The sequence below is a fragment of the Lithobates pipiens genome, unplaced genomic scaffold, assembly GCF_037356315.1.
Source record: "Lithobates pipiens isolate NorthernLeopardFrog02 unplaced genomic scaffold, aLitPip1_a1.2 Scaffold_19, whole genome shotgun sequence".
In the NCBI taxonomy this organism is placed as follows: Eukaryota; Metazoa; Chordata; class Amphibia; order Anura; family Ranidae; genus Lithobates; species Lithobates pipiens.
Genome location: NW_027507764.1, coordinates 187,768,329 through 187,788,869, shown reverse-complemented (window position 1 = coordinate 187,788,869; position 20,541 = coordinate 187,768,329). Strand labels below are relative to the sequence as shown.

Genomic DNA, 20,541 nt, shown 5'->3' with positions numbered 1-20,541 from the left:
GTGGGAGCAGCTGGCTCAGTCTGTGGCATGCTGAGAGGCTGAGCGAGCTGTTGGTCAGGCATCTGGGTGGATCCTTATATTATTGTCAGGATCCCTGCAGAGCCTGGACTGGCTCAGGGACATCAGCAGACAGCAGGCTTTAGCCTGCTATCGACTGAATCTGGGCCACAGGAGAACAGAAATAAGTGCACTAATGTGACCCAGAAGAGAAGTATAACCAAAATATCTTTGGCCATACTTCTCTTATAAGGCTAGATTATGGGTAAGGGTAAAGCCATGAGGAATAAATAGGCCCTGAAGCACTAATGTGCCATCATAGCATTTGCTCTTGTAGTTTTTCCCCTACCGCCCCAATATAAATGTATAAGGTTGAAATCGTTTCGTTTTCTTACTACAAAATGTATTGTATAGCTCATCTATGTGACTTTGATCCCTTCTTTAACCTTTCTGTTTTCTAATCTTAACTATAATTCTCGGACTTTGTGTTTTTTAACTGATCTGTACTGTTGGTGGCCTAGATTTCACATACTAGTTTAGTGTCTTTATGTTTTGTGGGTAGGATACATTCATTTCCTTTCATAATACCACAGAACTTTCACCCTTTTTTTTTTTATATGCCTTTTTTTTTAACCTGTTCCCACAGGACAACTGTTAGTTTACATTTATACCATTGTATTGTCCTGTCACATATGATACCATAGCCAACCCACATTACTGAAAGTTTGTGATCTTTCTGTTTCCAGGGAATAGAACAGTTGAAAAAGGAAGAGAGAAGATGGGCTAAAAAAACAAAATGGATGAATCTGAAAGCAGTATTTGGCCATCCGTTCTCTATAGCATGGCTTAACCCCCTCGCCACTCCAGAACAGGGAAAAGCAGACCCTTATCAATATGTGGTCTGAAGATTTCTGTGCCGGTTTTACCACACAGAAAAACAAGCACCACAGTACTACCATTTACCAGCTTAACACTGAATGTTTCATACAAATACAACATATTATTTTTGTATTGGCTGAAAGTTCCTGCTGGGAAGAAGCCTCCAACGTACAGCAGTTGCTTGCTCCTGACTTCTGGAACCGTTTGGTCTTTTCTTTCCATCTCTGCTTTCTTCACAGTAACAAAATGGATGCCTTCTCTTTTTGGTTCTTCACCGCTTCGTCTCTTCTAACCAACTGGCTTTTTGACTTCAACTGCCATCATTTGCCATAGCGGACTGTGCCAATTAATCACTAACGTCTGACTTAGTCATTAGGATACAAGTGCTCTGAGCAAAACTTGAATTTTGGTAGCGTTTTAAATCTCTAGAAATAGTGGAGAGAGAGCTCTTTAGGCTTGGACCTCAGATGTTTTGGTTTGCAGTAGTATTATGGGGGGGTTGAAGGCTCAAAGTAGCATCTCTTTATAGCTTGCAAAATCTACTTCAGATCATTATTTTACAGGTTCTTGTAAGATGACTGTAAACTGTTGCACAGAGGAAATGTATAGAGCGTATTCTTCAGATTGTTAGGCCTTGCTACACAAATAAATTCTTGCAAAATAATCATGTCTGGTATCCTGTTATCAGAGCTAGGGAAGAAAAGGTTGGTTGCTCTTTAGCCACCAAATTCTTCCTTTTGTTCTGGCAAATGTGATTGGTTGCTGTAGGACAGTGTGGAATGTCTTTTATTGCAACACATTCAATGGGCATGGTGATTTTGTAACCTTAGACCCACCCTCAATGGTCGTTGTCCAAGCCCCAGAATAGGACATTTGTGGAGTAACAGCGGACCTTATAACTGCAATTCTGGCATACATCTCTTCCTAGTTAAATCTCTGTCCTTCTGGACTAAGTGCAGGGAGGGGGACTGCAAACATATTTTTCGGATATAAGTATGTTTGTTTAGTGGCACTCCGATATATTATAATATTCCAAACATTCTTTAAAAATGTATGCATAGTGTATAGCCAGCCCTTCGAGAGCTGATTTTAGCCATCCCAAATTGTAATGGTGAAACCTAATCAGAGAAAATGCCTATTAAAGCGATAGTTTGACATGTTGGTAAATGTGAAGGTATTGTAGTGTTTTGAAATCGCAACTTTATCTTTATGAAGGCAGGCCTTAGTCCAGTACACAAAGAAAATCATATACACCTTTACAAAAAAAAAATGCAAAAAAAAAAAAGCATAACATTCTGGAAGGGTGTCCCTTTTTTAGGAGGCCTTCATGGTGGGAAGGGTGTCCCTTTTTTAGGAGGCCTTCATGGTGAGACTTTTAACCCCAAAAAGCTGTAATTTTGGTTATTTTTATTGATATTGGCTACATGGTATTTAAATTTGTCAATTTTACAGCTCTATTTCTTCTGTATTATGTGATTTAGGAGAATTGAACATATGTGCAGCCAGTGCACTTGAATTGTCTTATAATTACTACTTTTTAGGGATTATTTGAGCAACTGTTGTGTCCTACCTTCATACATTTTAAAATCTAGATTCTAGATATGGCAGCATCTATGGATAGCTTTATACCCAGGTATTAAGTGTGTGCCATTTTTTTAAAATGTTTTTCTACATGTAGGGTAAACTCGCTGCCATCAGCACAAAAAAAACGTGTAGCTAATTTCTAGATTATTGCCATCAGCGCTAAAAGGCACTGTGGCTAAATTCTAGATAATAGACCATAGACTATAGCAATCAGACTTTAGCCAAGTGGAATTTGGTTGCGGTTGTAACTCTTCCACTTTGCTTCAGCTTTAAACAGAAGACCACCAACACCTTTCCCTTCCAAAGAGGGGAAAATCTACATCTCTAAGGCAGTGTGTATAAAATGTGCTGGACACAGACAGACTGTTTTGGGTTGTAGTGCAAATTCAAAAAGGATAATTTTTAGCTTTAAAATCCGTTCTTTGAGGTATTTACTGTATAACCAAGTATACTGTATAATAGAGCAAGAATGTGCAACCTCTGGCACTCCATATGCTGTTGATACACCATGATGCTCATTTCAACAGTGGATCAAGGGTTGTATTTATATCCTTGGTATGTAAATGTTAAATTGTGTTCAGTGCAAAAAATAATTTTACCGCAGCTGTATTGCAGTATTTGAGTCGGCTTTCCTCATATCTCCCACGTTGTATCCCAGTGTCATCATGCATAGTAGAAGGTAGTAACCTTTTATACCAGCATTGGAAACTATAAGTATATTACACAGTATCAAATGTATAATTTGGCAGTAATATTTATTCTTCATGTATTGTGTTCTATGTGACAAACACAACAAAAGTACTGTAGCCATTGAATGCTATCCTTATTCAATAATTACATATTTTTTCTTTTTATACTGAGAAACAATTGCTCATTTTTTCCTATCAAGCTATCCTCGTATGAGATTATTCAATGGTCCCGCTATGTCCAGTTGTTGAATTTTTTAAGTATATTTATTTTGTGATCTGCACAGAGCAAATGTTATTCACCTTAAAGTGGTTGTAAACCCGTACAACCAACTTTGACCTACAGGTAAGCCTAGATTAAGGCTTACCTGTAGGTCCAAGAAATATCTCCTAAACCTACACGGTTTAGGAGATATTTGCCAAAAGACAGGCACTGAGCGCGCCGCTGTCAACTGCGATATGCCGCGAGTGGCGGCTCCCGTGCGCATGCGCAGGAGTGATGTAATCGCGGCTTCACCGAATGACAGCGGCAGAGCAGCGAGACCCACCGAGAAGATGGAGGCTCCGGACTACAGGGGACAGCGGAGACTTCGCTGGCTCCTGTGTCAGGTATGTGACGCATAATGGACTACTATGCGATGCATAGTAGTCCATTATGCTTTACCTTTGCAGGGAATCAAAGAAGAAGTAAACCCATCGGGGTTTACTTTCTCTTTAATACTATTATTCCTTTCTAATATGTTTGCAATTCTTGCAAATGTGGTAACTGTAAATGCTGTTTAAATAATCCTCAAATAGGCACAAATATAAAAGCAAATCTTAAGGCCACGTTCACACTTGAGTGATGCTATCATGTTGTATTTTTGTCTTTTTTTACATTTTTTTTCTATATATATTTTTAGCGTGTTTTTGGAGTGGCACCATTCATTTGAATGGGCCTACCTCTGCTCCAAAAAAAAAGCACACTGAAGGAGCTTATGTACCAAAGTTTGGCACTGAGCCAGATGCATTTTTAATCGTGCATTTTTCATGTGTAAAACGCATGGCAAAACCTGCAACTGCTACCCATGTTTGGGTTGCCATTAAGAAATAATGGCACTACAACCACAGCATGTTTTTAACACATTTGCAGAAGCGCACGTTTCTGCTACGCCCAGGTGTGTACAGGGCCTTAGCATCTCATCACTATTTTCAGAACACATGCTGATGTAAAACTCCTTTAGCAATAAATCTTCTATGTGCCTTTTGTTAAGTGGCTTTTTGTTCATTGAGCCACAATATTTTGCTACTGTTGGATCCTGCATACTTGCTAGAATTTTCCAGTAAAGCCCCAAAGGAAAATTGGCTCCTCTTTTGATATGCTGTAACACTACATGAGCATGCTACCCCCCTTCTGCTGCTTCTCCCACACCATCATTATAATCCAGGGCAAATGTGGAAATGGCAATTGGTATTTGAAATTTTGTTGTCATGGGAGCTGAACTTTGGAAACTGTCAGAAATAATATAGCAGGGTGCAAAGGACAAGTTATAATATTGCCTGTGGGTTCCCCACATCTGATCTGTCCCTTTATTACTGACTTGCACCCACATGGTGCAGAACAATGTATGGCAAGTCCCATCTTGATAGGGAATTGGGGTTTTGCTTCCTCATAGTAGAACTGCCCCCTAATAACAAGTGGAAGCAGTGATATGCTTGCTTTGCAGGCCATCTGAAACGGCTTCCTCTCCAGGAAGCAGAATACTGAGCAGTCCAATAGAGACATCACCAAAACTCATGTGATTAGCAGTGTCTTTAGATGATCTTTCCCTGCAGATATGCAGCTTTGGGGCTTTAAGCACAGTAATTGCATGGCTATTTTTTTTTTGAAGGAATTCAGGGGAAAAATTACATTGCTTTTGGGGTTCTGCTTAGAATCCCTTTGATTTCCTTATAAGACAGGAAATCCTTACTTTTTTGTGTTAAGTCCATTTTAATCTGTACAGCTGGTGTCTTATTTTGTCTTTGTCAAGCTGCCACTTCACAAGCTTGTGACAGGAAATTCCTAATATATCAACCTGGACCATGGGACTATCACTTGGAATATTCTGTATTTCTTTAAAAAATTGTATGTCCCAAGTATGCAGGACCTGTGTGCACCTTACATTAAAACTGCACTAAACCTATTGCCATTGCTTTCCTATGGTTTTGTCTTTTTATATTACCCTTTATACTTCGGTACCTGTAAATTAAGCAGGGTAGTCTTAAGACAACTTAAAAAAAAAATTTTTAGTGATTAAAATGCGTCTAAATTCATGTAAATTGCACTGACAATAAAACCTAGGCAGTTTTTTTTGTCTGATTTATCATTAAAAATGTAACTCCAGACAGATGGCTCATCTATATGATGTGGACTGTTTTACCTCCCAAAAGATTTTTGATTTCACACAGGTCTGACACACTACCTATCTGGGCAAGTGAAATTACTAACCTCTATTAAAGCCCCGCACCCCCCCTGCCAGAACACAACATCTCAACGGGGGAGATCGATGGACTAGCCTCGCATGGTTAGTACAGCGGCTTCCACCGGATCTGGCAGTTTTTTGTAGTGTATTGTGTACCCAGCTTTATCCATTGCCCATGTAACAGGCAGGTGGCACTGGAAGCTGCACAGCTGATACAAGGAATACTGTTCACATGTATATAATTCAGTTGAGTGTTTAGCCGTTTGCCTTGAATTTGACTTAGTAGGAATTTTTTCAGTAGGACGACACAACTAAAATAAAATGATGTGAAAGAAGATGCACTATACTTACCTTCCCAGTGGCCCGTGTGTTAAAACTTGTGTTTTAACAAACTAAAATAGCATTTTGGGTTTTCTAGCCCCTGCAGGTAATTGACACTTTGCCATGCACTGTGGTTTCTCCCTCTGGCTTATAAGTCCTGTAGTGATTTGTGAGCTGGCGGGTGGGTCTACATTTCACATCGGCGGTGTGGGTTTTTTAACTCGCCCCGAAGTGTGGGATACCTGCAGGGGCCAGAGAACTGCAACACACCAGAGTTTTTTTTAATACATTGGCTACCAGAAAGGTTAATACTGATCATCTTCTCTTACAGACTGGCATTACTGTAGTGACAGGGTCACTTTAAGCATGTTCTTGTAAGATGTTTTTAGTCGTTTGAATCCAAGCAAATCTCTGCTTTATATCTTCCCTAATTGACTGCATTGAAAGAACAATCACTGTGTAGCGCTACTGAGCAGAAAGAGTCTACAGATGTAGTAGGAAAAAATGGCTGCTCTCATGTACATATTTATTTATAAACTATACTGATATGAACTTTAGCTGATTACACCCACAGTTATTTTAAAACAACTTTAAAAAAAGACTGTTGCTCCTTATAACAAAGGCCTACACTGTCACGTTGCCACTTGATGTTGTAACTCCTCTAATATTAGAGACTTTGCTTTAATTGTATAATGTGTAAAGTAATAGGACTAGAACTGATGGTTCCTGTGGTTCTGTGGAATCTAAGCATGATAGGAGCTTTAGTTAGTACATATCTTGTTTTATCATGCTCAGTAATGGAGTGCAGAGGCTGTGCAGATCTGTTTTGCAGGATATATACTATAATTCTGGTATGTAGAAATATATAAATGTATATGAAGAACACATTCCATTCACACATTGCTGCAGAGTATTTTTACCTATATTTTGGCAAATGACTGTACCATATGTTTTTTTTTTTTTTTTTTTGGAGATTATCATGCTCTTTATTTTCTGATGGGTGTATGGAGTGATAATGGCTTGTAATCGGGCTTCCCAAGATTTATAGATTACTGCAGATTGGAAACTGTTTACTGTTTTATTTAAAATGTGAACTGAAAGCTGCATCTCATTTAGTTATGTACAGTATATGCTTCCATACTGAAAACAATAATGCAATAAACATTTTTCAAGAAAAAAAAGATTTGTACCTGTGGTCTATAACAAAAAAAAATTTCAAATATTTTATATAACGGGGGGGTTGCAGTGGTGAAAACATATTTTATCACTCATTGAGAAGCAAAAGCGTACAACTGTATGCTTCTGTTTCCTAATGACCAATACACCCTTGGTACTGCAACTCTCTATGTATTTGGTGGAACACACCAGATTCTGTACACAGACTTTATATATATATATATATATATATATATATATATACACACACACACACACACACACACACACACATAATATTTTACAGTATCTCACAAAAGTGAATACACCCCACACAATTTTAATTTAATTTGTAAAGTAGTCCATGTACAGCTTGTATAACAGTGTAAATTTGCTGTCCCCTCAAAATAACTCAACATGCAGCCATTAATGTCTAAACCACTGGCAACAAAAGTGAGTACACCCTTAGGTGAAAATGTCCAAATCGGGCCCAATTAGCCATTTTCCCTCTTCTGTGTCATATGACTCGTTAGTGTTACAAGGTCTCAGGTGTGAATGGGAACAGGTGTGTTAAATTTGGTGTTATCACTCTCAACATGGCACCTCATGGCAAAGGATCTAGGCCAGTGATGGCAAACCTTGGCACCCCAGATGTTTTGGAACTATATTTCCCTTGATGCTCCTTCACATGGGAAATGTAGTTCCAAAACATCTGGAGTGCCAAGGGTTGCCATCGCTGATCTAGGCTATAAGAAGATTGCCGAGACTCTGAAACTGAGGTGCGGCATGTTGGCCAAGGCTATACAGCGATTTTAACAGGAAAGGTTCCACTCAGAACAGGCCTCACCATGGTCAACCAAAGAAGTGGAGTGCACGTGCTCAGTGCCATATCTAGAGGTTGTCTTTGGGAAGAAATTGTATGAGTGCTACCAGCATTGCTGCAGAGGTTGAAGGGATGAGGGGTCAGCCTGTCAGTGCTCAGACCATACGCCCCACACTGCATAAAATTGGTCTGCATGGCTGTCATCCTAGAAGGAAACCTCTTCTAAAGATCATGCACAAGAAAGCCCACAGTTTGCTGAAGACAAGTAGACTAAGGACATGAATTGGTGGAACCATGTTCTGTGGTCTGATGAGATCAAGATAAACTAATTTGGTTCAGATGGTGGCAAGTGTGTGTGGTGGCAACCAGGTGAGGAGTTTAAAGACAAGTGTGTCTTGCCTACAGTCAAGCATGGTGATGGGAGTTTCATGGTCTGGGGCTGCATGAATGCTGCCATCACTGGGGAACTACAGTTCATTGAGGGAACGATGAATGCCAATCTGTACTGTGACATACTCAAGTCTATCATGATCCCCTTCCTAAATAGACTGGGCCACATGGCAGTATTCCAACATAACGGCCCCAAACACACCTCCAAATTGACCACTGCCTTGCTAAAGAAGCTGAGGGTAAAGGTGATGGACTGGCCAAGCCTGTCTCCAGACCTAAACCCTATTGAGCATCTGTGGGCCATCCTCAAATGGAAGGTGGAGGAGAGCAAGGTCTCTAACATCCACCAGTTCATGTGACAACACTGAAGAAATTACACTTTGCTACAATATAAAGTAGTGAGTTTACAGCTTGTATGACTCAACACACAGCCATTAATGTCTAAACCTGGCAACAAAAGTGAGTACACCCCTAAGCGAAAATGTCCAAATTAGGCCCAATCAGCCATTTTCCCTCCCCAATGTCATGTGACTCGTTAGTGTTGCAAGATCTCCGGTATAAATCGGGAGCAGGTATGTTAAATGTTGGTGTTATCGCTCTCACTCACTCCTATTTGTCGCTGGAAGTTAAACGTGGCAAAGAACTCTCTGAGGATCTGAAAAAAAGAATGTTGCTCTACATAAAGATGACCTAGGCTATAAGAAGATTGTCAAGACCCTGAAACTGAGCTGCAGCATGCTGGCTAAGACCATACATCGGTTTAACAGGACAGGTTTCACTCAGAACAGGCCTCGCCATGGTCGACCAAAGAAGTTGAGTGCACGTGCTCAACGTCCTATCCAGAGGTTCTCTTTGGAAAATAGATGTATGAGTGCTGCCAGCATTGCTGCAGAGGTTGAAGGGGAGTCAGCCTATCAGTGCTCAGACCATACACTGCACACTGTATCAAATTGGTCTGCATGACTGTTGTACCAGAAGAAAGCATTGTCTAAAGATGATGCACAAGAAAGCCCGCAAACAGTTTTCTGTAGACAAGCAGACTAAGGACATGGATTACTGGAACCGTGTCCTGTGGTCTGATGAGACCAAGATACAATGCTGTGAAAAAGTATTTGCCCCCTTTCTGATTTTTTTTTTTTGCATTTTTGTCACTTAACTGACTCATCATCAAATAATGTTGTTACACAAAGATAACCCAAGTAAATACAAAATGCAGTTTTTTTTAAATGGTTTCATTTATTAACCTCCCTGGCAGTATGATTATTTCACATTTTAGGTGCTGAAAGCAGTACAATTATTTTGCATGAAAATTTGGTGTTTTATATTGTAGTCCTGTAATTCTTAGGAATAACTCACTTAAATCTGTCCAAACCAGAGTTTAGCAGACATCCCGGGTATGATAAAGTTTTAAAAATGAAATCATAAATTATAATAATATAATAAATAACTATAAATAATTATACCAAAAAATAATATAACTATAATAAAAATGATTCAATAATGTAATCAAATCAAAAACACTGAAATTTGCTCAGTTGCATAATTGTCACTGTTTTTACTTTTCAATATTTGATGACGGATCTCCCCACAAATCATTATCGCTCAATTCTGCGAGTGATTTACAATTTATTATCGCTGTTTTCTAGCTGGTCTAAAATCATTTTTGATGTAAAGGGACAGTTTTGATTGCTATGGACAATCTTCAGTTTCCAGACATAAAGAACCATTTTTATAAGATAAAACTGCATGCAGGACACTGGACAGAACACTAGGGACAAAGGGGATGTAAAATTAATTACATACAGCAATGTAATCTGTAAGATTACATTATACTGTATGTAATGTGTGTGTTTTACTTTTTGAATTTGGCGCCGTTCTCTGTCCTCGTGCATCGCAACGCTCGCAGGGAATGGAGATCGGCTCCGTGATAAGACATCCCTAATCCAGCAATCCCCCACATCCGTCAATGTGGCACAACCTCCCCGCCCCCTCCCGTTGACAACCACAGATCCCAAAAGGGGCAAGACACGGAGGGGGAGAGGGTAAGGATATGGGGGAGCGGAAAAGGGCAAGGAAATAGAGGACCCCCCCTCACATTACCCACCCAACAGTCCAAGGACCAATAACATCCCCTCCATCCCCACCTGGCTGCTGTATGATGTCCGCCACAGCCACCGACCCGACCCCCTCACGTGTTCCCGAGATGTCACCAATGTTGCATGGGTGGCCTCTCCACTCCCACGGGAGTGGGCAAACATGTATGAACGACCAGGGCCGCCAGGGCTCGGCATCTCTCCACGCCTCCCAGAAATGTCTCCAGCAGCCGTGGTGGCCATGTGGCGGGGGCAAAGTCCATAATAAGGGGGATGTCAAAACTGATGGGGGGGTGTAAAAAGTCAACCAGTGCAGAACAACATACAAAGTGTCAAAGGGTGTAATCATGTCTCGCGTGTGCCATCAGCAGGTGTGCAAATGGTGCGGGACCGACCACGGGACCTCCGGGAGCGATCTGGTGGGGCAGGCCCTTCCGACGTGGGGCCTAAGCGGCCGCCGCCGGACGTTGGATCCTCACCAGGCAATTCGGGACCGGAACCGATTCTGCCCCCAGGAATGCAAAGAGGACGGGGAGATCTGCTGGTGTACGTAGTGTGAAGGAGCCGCTATCCGTGCGAAAGATGACTGTTAGGGGGTAGCCCCATCGGTATGTGCAGCCGCGGCGTCTCGCAACTTCAAGTGCCGGTTTCAGCATGGCGCGGCACTGTAGTGTGGCCCTGGATAGGTCCGGGAGTATCTGGATCTGCGCACCATCAAAGTCAATTACCCCATGTTCCCATGCCTTCTTCAGAAGTATTTCCTTTTGCGCATATCTATGGAGGCGGCACAGAACATCACTGGGCCTTGCCGGGTCGGTAGATCTGGGACCCAGCGCCCGGTGAACCCGGTCGATTTCCGGAGAGGGAGGGGTCACCCAGAAGCCTGTGAAAAATAGCAGTAACAGTCTCTGCCAAATCCTCCGGTCCCGTAGCCTCCGGGAGACCCCGCAGCTGCAAGTTGTTACGGCGACTGCGGTCTTCCATTTCCTCTAAATGGAGCTGCATCTCCTGTGTCACCGCTGCATGGGAAGCCTGCGCGTGTTCCAGGGCTTGCACCCTAGTTTCCAGCAAAGTGATCTGGGTTTCCCCAGAGGTGACCCGGTCTTCTATTGCGTGTATCTCCGTTCTTACCTCTTGTATGTCCCTGTTATGTGCTTCTTCTATCCGCATTATTAGGGTTTCAATGTCCGCTCTCGTGGGGAGTGCCTCAATGTCTGCCCTTGTAGGCAGGGCCCGCAGCATTCTGCGGAGGTCATCGTCCAGGTTTCCCTGGTCTGCGGTAGAGCCAGCCATCTCAGGACGTAACGTTTTTGGAGCTCCTGATAGGGGTTCTGAGTCGGGTGTTGTGAGAACGTTCTGTGTTTCAGTCCCGTGGGGGACTGGTTCCATGCAGGGTCTCCGAGGAGTGATGGCAGTGGTGGCCGGGAAAGTACACGGGCTCCCTCTGAAGAAGCGTTGGATATCGGGCTGTGAGAGCCGACTGTGTGTCTCGCGGGTTGCTGATCGTGTCCCGTATCGTTTGGGGGTTTGCATGCCGAGGTCACATCTGGTAAAGTTGTATCGTGGCCTGTATGGTCCGGGTCAGGCAGGGGCCCCGCCGGGGTTCAACTTCACCCCGCCATCAGCCAGTCAATGGAGGGGGGCTCAGCTGCATGGGCGGAGGCCCGGAGAGAACCCCAGAGTGCAGCGTCACAGGCCTCGACCCACCCAGCCCCTCAGTCAGGGGCTGTAATTACTGTCCAGACAGGGGCCAGGGCCCAGGGGACTGAGTGGGCAGGAGAAGGGTTCTATGTCCCCCTTGTGGGCCGAGGCGGCCGCGGTGTCAGCCGGTGGGGCCGCCATCCCAGGAAACAGTGGGGATGTGTAGGCAAGACTAGGCCGCACTAGGCCCGAGCGGACCGCCGCGTCTCCGGGCCCCAGCGAGGCCTTCAGGGCGCGCTCCACCACCCTCCGCTCACACACAGGGGGTTAGGGAAGGGACCCCTACCTCCCTTTCCGCGCTGTCGGCTCCGGCAGGCTTCTGGGCCGCAAGATGTTGGCGGCCCGGGTGTAGCAAGATGGCGGCGGCCGCGGAGGGCTGAGAGTCCGATCCAGCCGTGCGCCGCTCATAATCTGCTACAATTTTGGCCCGATGCGTCTCAGGGGGTCTAAGGGGACTGTACAGGCCCGGTTTGGGGGTCAATCCCCCGATGCAGCGTAGTGATGGCAGTGGATTCGCCGTGGAGGTCCGGAGCTCCCAGAGGAAATGTCCGTCGCTGCCCACTGCCAGACACGCCCCCATCGAGATGTGTTTTAGTAAATGTGGGATTGTGTTCTTTTTGGCCAGCAGTGGCTTTGGCCTTGGATCTCTCCCATGGATGCCATTTTTACTCAGTCTTTCTTATTGCTGAATCATGAACACTGCTCTTACCTGAGGCAAGTGAGGCCTGCAGTTCTTTAGATATTGTTTTGGGTTCTTTTATGACCTCCTTGATGAGTGGTCATCATGCTCCTGGAGTAATATTTGTAGGCCGGCCACTCCTGGGAAGGTTCACCACTGTTCCAAGTTATCTCTATTTGTGTATAATGACTCTCCCCGTGGTTCACTGGAGTTCCATAGCCTTAGAAAGGCCTTTAAAACCCTTCCTAGAATGATAAATGTGCATTACTTTGTTTCTAATCTGTTCTTGAATTTTTTTAGATTGTGGCATGTGTGGCTTTTTGTGATATGTTAGCGTGCTTCACTTTGTCAGACAGCTTCTATTTATGTGATTCTAATGTTGGTTGACTAGTAATAATATTTAATAAATATAATTATTACTAGTGTCATACAACATTAGAATTCTACTACAAAAGGAGTAAAACTTGCGCTTGGTAAAAAATTAGTTGATATGGAAAAAATCAATTAAGAAAATAGCAGCTGAGCACAAAAAACCAGATACTAGGTCTAACTAACAGAAATGTGGAAAACAGTGCAGCGCTTAATGTATAACACGTGACTGAATGTAGTGAAACAATAAATCAGGAAAAAAACTTTCAAAGATAATGTTTCCAAAAAGTAAAACATCAATGATAAACAATACACATGTGCATATTGTGCTATAAACAAAAAATGGGATATTAAACCAAAAGAATGGTCAAAAAAACCACTTTTAGAAGGACAAATAATTATTTAGACTACAGCTTGATGCTGTGAAGCACAAACTTGTGATTAAGTGAGAAAAATAAACAACAAAATTGAAAAACAAATCAAAACAAATCCCATGCTTTGAATAAATGAAGTGATTTACAAGGCCCCATACATGTGAAGATATAAGTTTGTTAAGTGGAACGTGAATGGAACTTTATAGTTGAACGTGAATGAAACTTTAAAATTGGTCCCAGGTATCACTGGTATAGGTGCTTGACCACGTAAATTCTTTCACTGTACAGTTTGAGTAAGTAGTAAAGGCTTACCAGAGCCACCTTTAGTGTGCGCAGATACGAACTCCCCAACGATTGGGATCGGACCAGATCGCTCCTCCGACACTCCTCGTGTGAATGGATGACTCGAATCACCTTTCCGGATAGGAAGGTAAAGAATGACCCACACCTTCGGGTGTTCCTTGAACGTCGTCCGTTCCGGTCCGTTCGAAAAATGTTCAAGTTGGCGTGTCACCAAATGGATGAAAAAGGAAAAAAGCGCCCAATCGTGTGATAAAGTCTAAAACACGTGTACTTTATTTTCCAACCAAATAGACGTTGAAAGATACAAATGACTCAATGGAGTCGTATAAAATTGAACGAAAGGAATTGCTAGCAAAAATATAAAATAAAGCAGATAAAAATAGCACGAGATGTAGACGTATCTACCCGACGATTGTTTCGTCACAGATTGACGTCATCATACCTACAGTATGTAACAACCCCAAACACACCTCCAAGACGACCACTGCCTTGCCAAAGAAGCTGAGGGTAAAGGTGATGGACTGGCCAAGCATGAGCATCTGTGGGGCGTCCTCAAACAGAAGGTGGAGGAGCGCAAGGTATCTAAAATCCACGAGTTCCATCATGGAGGAGTGGAACAGGACTCCAGTCGCAACCTGTGAAGCTCTGGTGAACTCCATGCCCAAGAGGGTTGAGACAGTGCTGGAAAATAATGGTGGGTGCACAAAATATTGACACTTTGGGCTCAATTTGGATATTTTCACTTAGGGGTGTACTCACTTTTGTTGCCAGCAGTTTAGACATTAATGGTTGTGTCTCAAGTTATTTTATTTTTTTGTTTACCAAAGTTTTCGAATTAAATGAAAACAAAAAATTATAGCATATACAGATATTGTATAAGTCTCACATACATAATGCATATGTCTCAAAAACACCTACAAAGGCATTGTTCATTCCTTTCAGGTTTGAGTAAACTACATCAATACAGCAAGCTTTTGAACAAATTTGCCTTGGTAGTAGACTGAAGTCTATATAAAACAATAAAGCATTAAAAAAAAGCATTTAAAATTAAAATGAAGAATAAATCTTTCTTGTTAAATTTTTTATTTAATAAAAATAAAGAATAAAGAAATACCAAGGATATCAAGTATTTCAAGGTCAATTGTACCACTGTTACTAGAGCCACTTTAGTAGACCACCTCTGCCAGTGTGTAGGCGCATGCCCTTACTTGAGCAACCTCTGAAACATGTTTCTGGGACCATGGGGTAAAATGTATGTACAGTGGCTATAAAAATTCTACACACACCCCTGTTAAAATGTCAGGTTTCTGTGATATAAAAAAATTAGATAAAGATAAATTGTTTCAGACCTTTCCATCTTTAATGTGACCTATAAATTGTACAACGCAGTTGAAAAACAAACTCAAATATTTTAGGGGGAGGGAAGTAAAAATAAAAAATAAAACAGTATGGTTGCATAAGTGTGCACAACCTCTTATAAATGGGGGATGTAGCTGTGTTCAGAATTAAGCAATCACATTCAAACTCATGTTTAATAGTAGTCAATACACACCTACCATCAGTTAACGTGCCTCTGATTAACCCCAAATAAGGTTCAGCTATTCTAGTAGGTCTTTCCTGACATTTTCTTAGGCCGCGTACACATGACCGGACTTTCCGGAAGACTAGGTCTGACAGGATCGGCCGGGCCCTAGAAATAGAACATGTTTCAAATCTATCCGATGGACTCAATTCCGACGGACTAAAAATCGGGAAAACCGTTCGTCTGTGTGCTAGTCTGACGGACCAAATATGACGCAAGGGTAGCTATTGGCTACTGGCTATTGAACTTCCTTGTTTAGTCTCATTTACATCATCACATTCAAAACGAACGGACTTAGTCCGTTCATGTGTGGTCAAGTCTGTTCATTCGGAAAGTCCGTTGAAACTCTGCGAAAGTCCGTTGGGAAGACCGTCGGACCTAGTCTGCCGGAAAGTCCGGTCATGTGTACGCGTGTCACATCCAATAGCAAAAGCCATGGTCCACAGCGAGCTTCCAAACATCAGAGGGATCTCCTTGTTAAAAGGTATCAGTCAGGAGAAGGGTGAAAAATAGTTTCAAGGCATTCGATATAACATGGAACAGAGTGAAGACAGTCCTCATCAAGTGGAGAAAAAAATTGCACAACAGTGACATTACCAAGAACTGGACATCCTTCCAAAATTGATGAAAAGACGAGAGGTAAACTGGTCAGGGGGTCTGCCAAGAAACCCACAGCAACATTAAAGGAGCTACAGCAATATCAGGCAAGTACTGGCTGTGTGGTACATGTGACAAGTCTCCCATATTCATATGTCTGGACTAGAGTGGCAGGATGGAAGCCTTTTCTTACAAAGAAAAACATCCAAGCCTGACTAAATTTAGCAAAAATACATCTGAAGTTTTCCAAAAGCATGTGAGAAAATGTGTTTTGGTTTGATGAAACCAAGGTTGAACTTTTTGACTTTAGTTCCAAAAGATATGTTTGGCACAAAAACAACACTGCACACCACCAAAGGAACACCATACCGACAGTGAAGCATGGTGATGGCAGCATCATGCTTTGAGACTGTTTTTCTTCAACTGGAACAGGGACCTTAGTCAAGATCGAGGGAATTATGAACTTTTCTAAATACCAGTCAATATTGGCACAAAGCCTTCAGGCTTCTGCTAGAAAGCTGAACATGAAGTGGAACTTCGTCTTTCAGCATTACAACAACCCAAAGCATACATCCAAATCAACAAAGTAATGGCTTCACTGGAAGAATATTAAAGTTTTGGAGGCCCTAGCCAGAGTCCAGACCTGAATCCGATTGAAACTCTGTGGGGTGATCTGAAGAGGGCTGTGCACAGGAGATGCCCTCGCAATCTGACAGATTTGGAGTGTTTTGCAAGGAAGAGTTGGCAAATATTGCCAAGTCAAGATGTTCCATGCTGATAGACTTGTACCCAAAAAGACAGTGCTGCAAAAAAACATAAGGTGCTTCAACAAAATATTAGTTTATGGGTGTGCACACTTATGCAACCATGTTTTTTTATTTTTACTTCCCTCCACCTAAAAGATTTCAGTTTGTTGTTCAACTGAGTTTATAGGTCGCATTAAAGGTGGTTATTTCTTTGTCTCTTTTTTTTTACATAACAGAAACCTGACTTTTTAACAGGGGTGTGTAGACTTTTTATATCCACTGTAGTTTAGATGGCGTGTAGTGTGAGTTATTTTGAGGGGACAGCAAACTTACACTGTTATACAAGCTGTACACTCACTACTTTACATTGTAGAAAAGTGTAATTTCTTCAGTGTTGTCACATGAAAAGATAAAATATTTACAAAAATGTGAGGGGTGTACTCACTTTTGTGTGAGATACAGTGTGTGTGTGTGTGTTTCAGTTTCAGGGTCTTGTAATAGTATTAATGGTCTGCGCTGATGGTCAACTTATTAAGGGCTACTGCCTCCACCGTGACACCTACCTACACTGCCTTGTAAAAGTATTCACCCCCTTGGCTTTTTACCTATTTTGTTACATTACAGCCTTTAGTTCAATGTTTTTTTAATCTGAATTATATGTGATGGATCAGAACACAACAGTCTAATGCCCCGTTCACACGATCGGATATTCCGCCAGCAAAAGTCTGATGTGAGCTTGTGGTTGGAAATTCCGACCGTGTGTATGCTCCATCGGACTTTTGCTGGTGGAAAAGTCTGATTGTCTGTAGCAATTCCTACGCATGCTCGAAAACAATTTGACGCATGCTCGGAAGCATTGAACTTCATTTTTTTAGCTCATCGTAGTGTTGTACATCACCGTGTTCTTGACGGTTGAAAGTTCAGAGAACTTTTGTGTGACCGTGTGTATGCAAGCCAAGCTTTAGCGGAATCCCCTCGGAAAAAGCATTCAAGATTTTTCCGACGGAAATTCTTCTGGTGTGTACGAGGCATAAGTTGGTGAAGTAAAATTAGAAAAATATATACATAAAACTCTTTTTCAGAAATAAAAAAAATGATAATTGGCACGTGCGTATGTATTCCCCCCCCTTGCTATGAAGCCCATAAAAAGCTCTGGTGCAACCAATTACCTTCAGAAGTCACATAATGATGTCCACCTGTGTGCAATCTAAGTGTCACATGATCTGTCATTACATATACACACCTGTTTGAAAGACCCCAGTGGCTGCAACACCTAAGCAAGAGGCACCAGTAACCAAACACTGCCATGAAGACCAAGGAACTCTCCAAGCATGTAAGGGACAATGTTGTTGAGAAGTACAAGTCAGGGTTAGGTTATAAAAAAATATCCAAATCTTTGATGATCTCTAGGCATGCCGTCAAATCTATCTTAACCTCCTCGCGCCCGCCCTATAGCCGAATGACGGCCGTAGAGCAGGCGCTTTTGTCCGGGAGGCCGTCCCTGGACGTCCTATTATTTACTTCCGCAATGCGCGCCGCCGCGGGCGCGCATCGGGGAAGTTCTGTGTTTGCCGTGTCCCCCGCAGACAGGCAAACACAGATCGCTGTAAACGGCCAATCACAGCGGCCGTTTACAGCGTGATCGGCGTGTCCAATGGGAGATGATCTCATATGTAAACATATGAGATCATCTCTCAGCGCCACTCTCCCTCCTCACACAGACAGCGTGTGAGGAGGGAGAGATGAACGGCTGCAGCGGCCGTGAGTGTAAAAAAAAAAAAAGTGCCATCCTGCCCCAGTGCCATCCGCCCCAGTGCCATCCACCCCAGTGCCATCCTGCCCCAGTGCCATCCGCCCCAGTGCTACCTGCCCCCAGTGCCACCTGTTGTCAGTGCCATTTGTCCCCAGTGCCATCTGTCATCAGTGCCATCTGTCATCAGTGCCATCTGTCAGTGCCACCTGTCAGTGTCACGTGCCATCTGTTGTCAGTGTCACGTGTCATCAATGCCACTTATCAGTGCCATCTGTCATCAGTGTCATGCGTCATTGGTGCCACGTATTAGTGCCATCTGTCATCGGTGGCACGTATTAGTGCCACGTGTCATCAGTGCCACGTATAAGTGCCATCTGTCATCATTGCCACATATTAGTGCCATCTGTCATCAGTGCCACGTATAAGTGTCATCATTGCCATGTATCAGTGCCATCTGTCATCAGTGTCACGTGTCATTGTCCTGGTGCTCCAGGGCCTTCAAAAGTGTAATAGCTAGTCAACAAGTTAGATGTGTAATTTATGCTCCTAGAACACGTGATGACGCTCCCTGCATGTTGGGTCTCTCTAAGTGGCCAGGCTGTGAAAAAGTCCCACACATGTGGTATTGTAATACTCAGGAGGAGTAGCAGAATGTATTTTGGGGTGTCAAAAAATTAAAAAAATGAAAAATCTTAATTTTGCAAAGAATTGTGGGAAAAAAAATGACAACATCAAAAAGCTCACTATGCCTCTTACTAAATACCTTGGAATGTCTACTTTCCAAAAAGGGGTCATTTGGGGGGTATTTGTACTTTCCTGACTTGTTCGGGTCACAAGAAATGAGATCGGCCACCAGTAAATCAGATGTGATCAATTTTGTGCGATTCGCACCACAGCTTGTAGACTCTCTAACTTTCACAAAGACCAAATAATATCCACTAATTTGGGTTATTTTTACCAAAGATATGTAGCAGTATAAAGTGTGGCCAAAATGTATGAAGAAAAATTTATAATTTGCATAATTCTGTCACAGAAACAAAGAAATATGCGTTTTTTTTCAAAATTTTCGGTCTTTTTTCATTTATAGCGCAAAAAATAAAAACCCCAGAGGTGATCAAATACCACCAAAAGAAAGCTCTATTTGTGGGAAAAAAAAGGACAAAAAATTCTTTTGGGTACAGTGTTGCATGACTGAGTAATTGTCATTCAAAGTTGAGAGCAACGAAAGCTGAAAATTGGTCTGGGCAGGAAGGGTGTTTAAGTGCCCAGTAAGCAAGTGGATAACCAAATGGAAAGAACATGGAACAACAGCAAGCCTGCCAAGAGCCGGCAGCACACCAAACTCATGGACCAGGCAAGGAGGGCATTAATCAGAGAGGCAGTACAGAGACCTAAGGTAACCCTGGAGGAGCTGCAGAGTTCTACAGAATAGAGTATCTGTACATAGAACGACAATAAGTTCTGCGCTCCATAGAGTTGGGCTTTATGGCAGAATGGCCAGAAGAAAGCCATTACTTTCAGCAAAAAACAAAATGGTATGTTTTGAGTTTGCGAAAAGGCATGTGGGAGACTCACAAAATGTATGGAGGAAGGTGCTCTGGTCTGATGAGACAAAATTTAAACTTTTTCGCCATCAAAGAAAATGCTATATCTGGCTCAAACCCAACACAACACATCACCCAAAGAACACCATCCCCATAGTGAAACATGGTGGTGGCAGCATCATGCTTTGGGGATGTTTTTCAGCAGTTGGGACTGGTAAACCGGTCAGAATTGAGGGAAAGATGGATGGTGCTAAATACAGGGATATTCTTGAGCAAAACCTGTACCACTCTGTGTGTGATTTGAGGCTAGGATGGAGGTTCAGCTTCCAGCAGGACAATGACTCCAAATACACTTCGAAAGCAACACTTGAGTTGTTTAAGGAGAAACATGTAAATGTGTTGGAATGGCCTAGTCAAAGCTCAGACCTCAATCCAATAGAAAATCTGTGCTCAGACTTAAAGATTGCTGTTCACAATCGCAAACCATCAAACTTGAAGGAGCTGGAGCAGTTTTGCAAAGA

At 42.5% G+C, this 20,541-nt stretch overlaps 1 protein-coding gene across 7 annotated transcripts in view; it reads left to right on the top strand.

The window, feature by feature from the left end:
- The window catches only part of ZDHHC3 (zDHHC palmitoyltransferase 3), a 96,902-nt gene that overhangs the window by 64,240 nt on the left and 12,121 nt on the right, over positions 1–20,541 (top strand). Inside the window, exon 8 of one of the 7 annotated variants that reach the window (XM_077491582.1) lies at positions 744–7,092. The exons of the other annotated variants lie outside the window; for them this stretch is intronic. Within the exon in view, the coding sequence (XP_077347708.1) occupies positions 744–902 (159 nt within the window). The 3' untranslated portion in view covers positions 903–7,092. Of the gene's footprint in view, positions 1–743; positions 7,093–20,541 lie in introns of those variants that run through there. 7 annotated transcript variants of the gene reach the window in all.